The 10,845-nt window shown below is 37.6% G+C and overlaps 1 protein-coding gene across 1 annotated transcript; it reads left to right on the plus strand.

The window, feature by feature from the left end:
* Positions 1 to 549: 549 nt before the first annotated feature.
* Positions 550 to 10,182, plus strand: LOC126241035 (heat shock protein 83). Its single transcript, XM_049947973.1, has 4 exons — positions 550 to 707; positions 804 to 953; positions 1,036 to 1,154; positions 8,111 to 10,182. The coding sequence occupies exons 2-4, from the start codon at positions 804 to 806 to the stop codon at positions 10,014 to 10,016; spliced, it is 2,175 nt and encodes a 724-aa protein (XP_049803930.1). The 5' UTR covers positions 550 to 707; the 3' UTR covers positions 10,017 to 10,182.
* The last annotated feature ends 663 nt before the right edge of the window (positions 10,183 to 10,845 follow it).

The raw sequence follows: 10,845 nt of genomic DNA on the forward strand, positions 1-10,845 counted from the left end.
TTACAGATACAGGTCTTTCACACAATCTTCGGCATAAATAATTTCGTTCGACATACATTAAATAACTTGAAATTAATTATTTTGTCCATTCTAACAACTTAAGTCGCTATTGATCCATTCATACAAAATCTATAATCGGCACAAGGTAGCAGCATGACATGCATTATAGGAAAACATACTATTGCTTTCACGATCAAGTTTTTATGTATAGTCACTTCAAAAACTGATAATCGCTTTAAAATTACCATTATTTAAAGCCATAATATTGAAAACAGCTAAATATTTCTGGAAATTACTAGATCCGGCGCGAAGGCGTGCAGGATGTTTACACAACACTAGTCGAAACACAGATTCGCAACGATTTTCATTGGAGACTAAACAGCTAAAAGGAGCTGAAATAAAAGTTGTGAGCATACCAACGTACCTTACAGCTTTTGAATACTTTTACGTTGACATAATTGCTTCATTTGATTCTCTTGGAAGTTTTTTAAAAACTGTATTCGCACTTTGAACAACAAATGTTCTAGAACATGCCAGAACTTTCTGCTTTCCGGTGCGTCGAATGTTCCAGAGAGTTGGCAAAGTCTATATAAGTGTCAGACTGGCCCCGGTCGGCATTACTTTGCTCGGGGAGACTCGCGAGAGACGGTTGCTGTTGTTTGCGTTGCTATAGTTTCTGAACCGCGGCTGTGAAGGAGCTGATAAAGGTATGTAGAATTAGACTTCTGTTAGCTATTTCGGTTGTGAAGTTAATTCTGGTAAGGTAAACTTCGTATGTAATTATAACTGACATTATTTTACAGATGCCGGAGGACGTACAGATGCAAGATGCGGCAGAAGTCGAGACATTCGCCTTCCAGGCGGAGATCGCTCAATTGATGTCACTAATTATCAATACATTCTATTCAAACAAGGAAATATTCCTTAGAGAGCTGATCTCCAACTCGTCAGATGTAAGTTCATAGTAGTATGAGGTACACGGTTAACTGCATACTGGGTCCCCGTGACAACTTGATAATTTTCATTTGTCTACAGGCCTTGGATAAAATTCGTTACGAATCCCTCACGGATCCTTCGAAACTGGATTCTGGCAAAGATTTGTGGATAAAAATCGTTCCCAACAAGAGTGAGCGGACACTGACAATAATTGATACGTAAGTATTTAATGTAACTTTTTGTATTAGTTCGTGATTGTTCCAGTGGCAATGTAACTGTGTCGCTATGTTCTTCCATTGTAGAAAATGATTGTGCTATTGTACATTTACCTCTGTACTCTGAACCACGAGGTGCATGGCGAACTATAGGCGTCTTTGTAGCAGTTATTTGGGTGTTCTTTACATGTAATAACATAGCGCTCGGTCAGTCGCCATGACCGTTTTCGGTGGTTGCTGTATAATTTCCACCTCTTGCTCACGGTTCCCGCTTCAAGTGGGAAGATATTGATTTGCATGTAGGGCTCGTTGCTACATATTGTTACATTGTCAGCGGAACATTCTAGAGTATTACATTGTTTACCGGAATATGAGTAGAGACAACTTTATAGCTATGTTCCACTTAAATGCACAGTGAGAAAGTCAGTTTGTAGTTTGGTGGGATGACGTTGAGGCTAAGATCGAATTCATGGGTTATGTCCTCGCCATAGTTATTAAGTTGCAACTTGAATTTGCTCAGTGATTGCCTTGTGGAGTAATTTATCTTTGGTTCATGGCAAGAAAACATACCTGCCTGACTTACTACTCAAAATAGCATTCAGGATTAAGTGATAAATGAAAATCACTTTTTGAAGAATTTAGATAGCAGCAGCAATTACAGTATGTAAATTAGGTTAACAAAAAATGGGCACTACAAGGTGCATTTAAGTTCAGTTACATTACCAGAATAGGGGCGCTTATATTGTGGATGAATTTAAGTCATGGTGGGTGGGATGATACTGTTCCATAATTTTCAATATGGAACTCCCTTGTAAAGTCCAGGCTGCTATTGTTCAAGGTATAGCACTGTATTGAAGGTGCAGTGTTGTTCATTATTTAGGTAGAAAAAATTTACCTTGAAGTTAGTTTAGGAAACGTAATTTGGGAATGGCAAGATCAAAGTAAAGTTCATATCTCTTGATGTTCCACCAAATAGCACTGTTTGGAATGGATTTTAAGTGTTCAAGTTGCTGTCTTAGGAAGAATGAATTTTCAAATTTATGTTCAGTACATGCTATTTATTTCTGGACTTACGAACATAAGCTATATACTGAAATTAATTCAGTGCAAATTTTCAGATGAATGTTACTGCCACATACCAGGTTACTATTTATGGCAGATTTTAACTACTATAATTCATCAAAACTTAATGATGAGCTGCCTCATAGGGAATTGAAGGATTTGTGGAAGGAAGTGGTAACCCACAATAAAAGTTGGAGAGTCGACTCCCTAATCTGTAGGCTAGCCCAGGCCTGGATTAAGCTGGAGGGTAATTTGGTAAAATTAGCAGGTGTGAATGCCAAAGATGGACTTGCAGCAGACCCTAATGTTTCCATTTGTGCATTATATCCAGTAATTAGAGCTGATAGGTAAACCTAGAATATCTGTATATGGTTGAACAGTTCAAGTTTGTCCAAACTTGAAACCAAATTGCATTTTGATCCTATCTAAGTGTTGTGCTACAGGAAAGTTCTTAAACCAGTATTTAAGGGGTTCTAGTGTCTTCATAGGAAGGAGAGGGTTGTTGTTTACTTAACAGTTCTGTAAGATTCCGTAGAGGTCAGGCGCTGTAAATCATATGCACCAAAGTAATTCTTGAAGACTTTGAAAGTTGTTTCTGAATTTCTTGCAATTAGTCCATAAATGCATAATAAATAAATCATAAGCCTCTTCACACTGAGTTTGGTCTAAACCATCTGGTCCGGTTACATCAGATTGACACTCACTGTGCACTTCTTACGTTGAAAAGCTGATAGTTTATGAATCAGGAAACTTGAACTACTTTTGTCTCTATGTAGTAAGGAATTAGTGTCTAGATTCCACTTCCTTCTAAAGTTACTAGTTCCATTGAATGGTCTTGATATTAAGGGCTGATAATCTGAAGCGGTGGCCTTGTATTGTCGTCATAAAATATCAGGTAAACATAAATTTCTTATCATGAAGCAGGATAATCCTTACGCTGGGGAAGGTCCGTGTCATGGTAATTATAGTGACTTTACAAAAAAATTTCTATTTTGTGCATATCCGATTAAGAAAGCACTAAATAATAGCAAACTTGAGATAGTGAGTAAATCAATGCATACAGTGTCATGAATCTTTCTTGTAGGGGTGAGGTTGAGATGAGAAATGATCGGCTGTGTAAGTACAATGTGCAGATAACAGCTGATTCCATAAGAATTATTAGTGTCTTACGTGAGTGACAGCTTCAGTTGACAAAACACAACTGCAGGTGTAGTTATTCTTGAGATATTGGTTGTTATATCCGTGGACAGGTTGCTCGCTGTGCATCCGAAACTTTCCTGCACTTTGGTACTCAAGTGGTCGTAAAAAGTCTCTTTAAAAGTTAAATATAGATGACGAATTTTGGAAGTGACAGCAACGGGAAGGACTATTTTATCATATGATTGACTCAGATCCATTTTGTAAACATGTAATAAAGAGCGAAAACAAAGAGTCCCTGTAACTTAAACCATGAGGGTTTGTCCAAATTTTCATAGCCAAACAAAGAGAAATAGGTAAATGGAGTATTAAAGTGACCAGCATGAGGTCTAGTTTAGCAGGTAAATATTTAACCGCTTGAAAGTAATTGGGGTAATTAACAAAAAATTAGTAAGCTGAGGAAAAATTGAAATATTTCATGACAGTCTGCTGTAAAGTGTCGAATTTCATCTGTTAAAGACCTAGCTATTTTGCTAGTACATTAGGAAGGCAAACGAGGAGTCAAAAAGATCATGCTTTCTGGATAAAACTTCAAATCATAAATATGAAAAGTCAAATATTTTTACGAATAGATTTGTGTAAAAGTAGGTAGATCAGAGAAACTTTGTGTGTATGTGAATGATGCTTGAAATCATGAACAGAAAATGAGGTCCACAACGTTTCCCTAATATTTCTTTTATTTCATGCTTCTAGACATTTCAATACACAATGTTTGACTTTATTTTCTAAAATTTTTAGTCTTTACTTTCAAAGACTAGAGTAATTGAAATGCTTCGCCTTAATGTTGACTGCTGATGAATTACGTTAGTTATTACAAATTGTGTGACATACAGGGATATGTGTGAAGATAAAGACCTTAATATACTTAGCAGTGTAGTGTAAACAGTATGCATGAAACTTTGTATGCAGAATTGTAACTGAGTCAGTAAAAATTTAAAAATGGCACAGAATCGCACCCAGGACCTGTTCCTAACACATAATCACAAATTGTACATGCTACCCCTTCATCACTGCTAGCTTCTGTTCACTAGTTTCAATCTGCAAACTTATGTTTGTATTTAGCATAGTTAGTCACATAAGTCATTCCTCCGCATTTATTTATTGGCTGTTAAGTTCTTGATCATGTAAAAAAAAATCGTATTTAATTTATTGATGATGATAGTTGAATGCACCTGTGCTCATTCATGTGTATTCGAAGAATTTGTCTGGTGATCTTCATAGTTAGTATTTATGAAATTCTCCATAGATTCCTCCATTTGTAAATTTCATGCACAGCATTCCTTTTTGATTTATTTTCTATGAGTGAACCTAATTTTATAGCCTGACTCTCCAGTTACAGTATTCTTCAGGTTAGGGACATAGTTTTATAGAAACAGCTGATTAGCTCTAAGCAGCCACCTGTAGCGTGACATGGTTACTCACACACAGGACACCCAAGCTTTCCACCCAATGTTACTGGAGTTTCGCGTATCCAGAAGTTGCTTGCTGTCACTCGCGTAGGACACGGCCTTAATATGATTAAAGCATTTTAAACAGTGGCAGTATAAGGGGATTCTGAAACATTTGCAGTAACAAATTAGTTTCACAGCAACCAGTAACCATTGAACATGCAGAAATTTATCAGGGAGTGGTTGAGCACCTTAGAGTACAGTTCGTAGGGTTTGTCAAAGTTTCCAGAACTTCTCAGTTTTGCCATTTCTCTCTAGCAGTATTTAATCTGAAAGTTTGAATTCTTTTAAGTTCAGGGATCGGGATAAAAATATAGCATAGCAATAGCTGTAGCATTGAGGTAACAAGGACACACAGTGCAGTGAGTGCAAAATTCAGTAGACAAGAGATTTACCTCAGAAGTTAAAAATTGTGCTAGTGTCAGTTTGAAGCATTTCCTTTTCATTTATTTTAGTTTGTTCTTAAATATCTTTGTTTTGTCTATTCTGTACAGTCTCTCTGTAATGCCCTCATAAATGACAGTATTCATAGTCAGTCTCATTTACTTGTATGAAAGAACTGCAGCCCTTAATGATTGAATCTGTAGTGTAACAAGAATGTAAGAAGGAATATGTACTACCTTCACATGGCAAACTTTGTCCAAAAATTTATTAGACCACATTAGAATCTATGCTGATTGCATGTAGAACTCTTAAGAGTTGGAAATTAGAACAAATTGTGGCTTTGGGCTTACAATTAGTTTGTCCACTTTCTTCACCAATACGTGACATTAAAACAAGTAAAGTTTTGTCACTTGTTTCAGCCCCTAAATGCCACCTAAAGATGCAGGGTATGTTTCAAACTTGGTAGTGTGCTAATGCTTTGTTGGTCCTACCCTTAATAATGACATAACTGTTTACAAACTTTCTATAAAAATTTGTAGCTGTGTTCTGCAAATTAGTAAACAGCTGCCTCTTCCCTGCCTTTTCTTTGTTGGCTGTAGTAACTTCATGTTTGCCGGTTATTGTCTTTGCACATTGACCCAATAACAATTTTCATAAACAAATCCTTTCGAAGTATCTGGATCCCACTCCACTTACTGCTGGGTCTGGATGTTAAGTCCTCCCCCCTCTTCTTCCATTTGCTGCCAGGTCACACCTCTCCTTTCCAGATATTCTCACTCCCATTTTCCAGTGTTCTTCGGTGCCCTCTAGGTCTTTTTCCATCCGTCTTTAGTTATTCCATAATTTTTGGAAGTCTCTGCCAACTCATTGTCTTAACATGCCTGTACCATCTTAGTGTGTCTCTCAGGTACTTTCAAATATCTACATTCCTTACTCTGTCCATAGTTTTTTCCCCCTTAAGTGTCCTGAAAAACTTGATTTCCCCCACTTGTGGTCTGCTTGAGTCCCTTTTTGTCATTGTACATGTTTCTCCTTCACAGGTGACAATAGAGAAGTGATAACTCCTACATATAAGGAGTTTAACTTTTTCTGAAACATTCTGTATTCCAAATCAAATATTTAACTGTTTCGTAGAAATTGCCTCCCTTCTGTAACCTCAACATTAATTCTGTTGGTTTTTCTTCAGTCGATAAATATTTCATTCCCTAAATAAGTGACTGTGTACCACTTTGAGGGATTCTCCATTCAAAGTAATATTCCTTTTGATCCCTCTCCCAAATACCATTACTTCACTCTTATCTTTATTTTTAATCTGTAACTCTTAAATATTTCCTTCTATGCATAAGTTGGAACTGTTTATCTACCTTTTTATTGCCCCATATTGCCATACCACCTGCAAAAAACATCTTCCGTCTCTTAAGTCGTCCTCTTATTTTGAAGTATTCAGTTCCCCATTGGTGTACCAATTTTCCTCTGTACAATATATTTTCACTTATTTGATTTAGTAAAATTCTTTCAAAAAATCTTCACTGTATGACTCATAAGGGCTATTCCTCTAGTTTTTATGAAGTCCTTTTATTGCCTTTTTGAAGATAACAATGTCTCCTCTTTTTCCGGTTGTCAGGTATTGTACTGTATCTCCACACACGTGACAGTATTCAATACAGCCACTGCATTCCCAGTGGACCTGCTGCTCACACCATGTCCACTGATACTTGATCAGGTCCTGGGGCTTCCCTCCCCCTCCCCCATTCATCTTCTTCATAACTATTTCCATTTCTTCCCATGTAATTTGACCTAATTCTGAATTCTGCTTCCCAGCTTCTCCAAATTTCATTATCTGTTGTTTCCCTGTGTGCTTGCTCCTTAGTGTTAGTTTTTTAAAATGTTACCTCAAGAGACCTGTTTCCTTCTTTACTGCTACTTCAGAAGCCTTCCTTTTAGTTTCATCATTTTATAGAACATTGCTCTTAACATCTTCAAAGTTTCTTTGTAAACACTTCCTGTGCCTGTTTCTTTGCTGTTTCCACTATTTATTTGCACTTCTTTTCCTGCATCGTTTATGGTCATATTTTTTCACCACTTTCCCCATGCTCCATTGAAGAAAACTGCATTGATTGTGGTATCATCCCACAATGTCTTACCTTTCCTTTCCAGATGCTCTGCCACACAACTTTTGTGCTGCTTTGACTACGAATAAACTCCATTCTTTTTCTATATCACAGTAAACTTCTTTTGGGAATTTTTGTGATTAATTCTCTTCACTTTGACTCTCCTTCAGTTTCCAATCCCGTATCTGCATCACTTTCTTTCCTATTTTTCACTCGCTCATTTTCCATTATACCACCAGTAATTTATGGTTTCCATCTGCACTCACACTTGGAATTACCTTCTCCTTATACTACACTTAATTTCTCCTTCCCTTACAACACAAGTCTGACATGTGTGTGCAAAGTAAGATTACCTGCAGTAAACATAGAATATGCCAGAATGTGGACAAGCATCAGACCTGCAGACACTTTCCGAAATGGTACTAAATACCAAATAACTGCTGATCCAGTATTAACTGGCAACCCATGGCAGAAAAGACATCTCCCACCACTAAGCCACACTGCATGTGGTGTGGGTTGCAGTATGCATGGTGCTTTGTGGTAAAAGATCTCCTTCCATGAAGGAGAATTGGTTTATCTTGTAACTGATGTAATTACATCTGAAGACATTTAATGGAACTAGTCAAAACTTCAGAAGTATATGCAACCCTCATAGACAATGATGGTTACAAAACCATTGATTTGCAGAATATTCTACTGACTTTAGTATAGGAAAGTGTCCATACAGTAAAATATTAATTTGGTTTTTCTATTCCAGTGGCATTGGAATGACAAAAGCAGACCTAGTCAACAACCTGGGAACTATTGCCAAATCTGGTACCAAGGCCTTTATGGAAGCATTGCAAGCTGGAGCAGATATTTCAATGATTGGTCAGTTTGGTGTGGGCTTCTACTCTGCATACTTAGTTGCTGACAAGGTGACTGTTGCTTCAAAGCATAATGATGATGAGCAGTACTTGTGGGAGTCATCTGCTGGAGGATCATTCACTATTCGCCCAGATCCTGGTGAGCCATTGGGCAGAGGAACAAAAATTACACTGTACATCAAAGAAGACCAGACAGAATTCTTGGAAGAGAGGAAGATAAAAGAAATAGTGAAAAAGCATTCTCAGTTCATAGGCTACCCAATCAAGTTGGTTGTTGAGAAGGAAAGGGACAAGGAACTCAGTGAAGAAGAGGAAGAAGAAGAAAAGAAGGAAGGTGGTGAAGAAGGTGATAATGAGTCTAAGCCAAAGATTGAAGATGTTGGTGAGGATGAAGAAGATGAGTCTGGAGACAAAAAGAAAAAGAAGAAGAAAACTATCAAGGAAAAATATCTGGAGGATGAAGAGCTGAACAAGACAAAGCCAATCTGGACAAGGAATCCAGATGATATATCTCAGGAAGAGTATGGTGAATTCTACAAGTCTCTAACAAATGACTGGGAAGATCATCTTGCAGTGAAACATTTCTCCGTTGAAGGACAACTTGAATTCCGGGCTCTGCTGTTCATTCCTCGGCGAGCACCTTTTGATCTCTTTGAAAACAAGAAGAGGAAGAACAATATCAAACTGTATGTCCGCAGGGTGTTCATTATGGACAATTGTGAAGATTTAATTCCTGAATACTTGAACTTCATTAAGGGAGTTGTGGACAGTGAAGATCTTCCACTGAACATTTCAAGAGAAATGTTGCAGCAGAACAAAATCCTGAAAGTAATCAGGAAGAATCTAGTCAAGAAATGCTTGGAGTTGTTTGAGGAATTGACAGAAGATGCAGACACTTACAAGAAATTCTATGAGCAATTCAGCAAAAACCTTAAGCTTGGCATTCATGAGGACAGTACAAACCGCAAGAAGCTTTCTGATCTTCTGAGGTATGCAACATCAGCATCTGGTGATGAAACTTGTTCACTTAAGGACTATGTTGCAAGAATGAAAGAAAACCAGAAGCACATTTACTACATTACTGGTGAAAACAAGGACCAGGTAGCTAACTCTTCATTTGTTGAACGAGTGAAGAAGCGTGGCTTTGAAGTAGTGTACATGACAGAGCCAATTGATGAGTATGTAGTACAGCAGATGAAAGAATATGATGGCAAACAACTGGTGTCTGTTACAAAGGAAGGTCTTGAACTTCCAGAGGACGAAGAAGAAAAGAAAAAGAGGGAAGAAGACAAGGCCAAATTTGAGAACCTGTGCAAAGTCATGAAAGACATACTGGACAAAAAAGTGGAGAAGGTTGTTGTTAGCAACAGGCTGGTGGAATCTCCGTGCTGTATTGTAACATCCCAGTATGGATGGACGGCAAATATGGAACGTATCATGAAGGCACAAGCATTGAGGGATACATCCACAATGGGCTATATGGCTGCGAAGAAGCATTTGGAGATAAATCCTGACCATCCTGTTATGGAAACTCTTCGTCAGAAGGCTGAAGCTGACAAGAATGACAAGGCAGTGAAGGACTTGGTGATGCTGCTGTTTGAGACTGCTCTTCTGTCCTCAGGATTTACTCTGGAGGAACCTCAGGTACATGCATCAAGGATTTACCGAATGATTAAGCTGGGTCTGGGCATCGATGAAGAGGAGCCTCAGGCTGCAGAAGAAGAAAAAGTAGATGCTGAAATGCCACCACTTGAAGGTGACAGTGAGGATGCTTCTCGAATGGAGGAAGTTGATTAAATTTGTTTCCATGTGTAATTGTTTAAGACTGAATATCATTCCTCATTCTATGAATGCTGTAATTGATGACTGTAATTAGCTGTCGCCTTATTTATGTCGTGTTCATTATAGGCTAGTCATTTTTTGTTATTGTTTTTTTGTAAAATAAAGTAATTATTTTACAGTATTTATTGTGTAGAAATCATTGTCCTGACCAAGGCTATAGCAAATATCTGTATAATGTTATGAAGTGTGCTGCAATAACAGGTGTCTAATGATAAATGTAAGGGCATACTTATTAGTTGTCAGACATTGCTTTTGAGTTGGAAAACTTTGTTCATTGTGCAAAGTAGTTCCCAGTATATCTAAGGATGCGATGTATGTTGATGGCATGCATGTTTTGAAAAGTCTATGGGCATTTGGTTACAGGATGGCTATAAAATTAAAACCAGGATTTTATTGAATTTTGTAATAAGGTAAACCCAAATGTGTATGCAACATCCAAGGTACTTGGTTAGAGCCACTCTGAAATTCTAATGCTACAGAAGGGGTTAACTTGTTTTCTAGTAGGTAACTAATACAGTCATGTTGACTAATGCTGGACAAGTAAAGCTATTCTAGTACTTTAACTAACCTGCAAAGGGCTTTGTTACTGTACAATTAGAAATCGAATGCACACTTTAAATGGTTTGCTGCCCAATGAATGGGTGGTACTACCCTTTGTATTTGTTCCCATTTCCCTAAGAAATTCTGCTTATTTCCATTAGAATGTTTATGGGATAATTATTCCAGCTGATAGAGGTGGGATGGGTAAGAGCAACAATAAAGTGTCACTTACAGCTTAAAAAGG

This window comes from Schistocerca nitens, chromosome 1 (genome assembly GCF_023898315.1).
Source record: "Schistocerca nitens isolate TAMUIC-IGC-003100 chromosome 1, iqSchNite1.1, whole genome shotgun sequence".
Lineage (NCBI taxonomy): Eukaryota > Metazoa > Arthropoda > Insecta > Orthoptera > Acrididae > Schistocerca > Schistocerca nitens.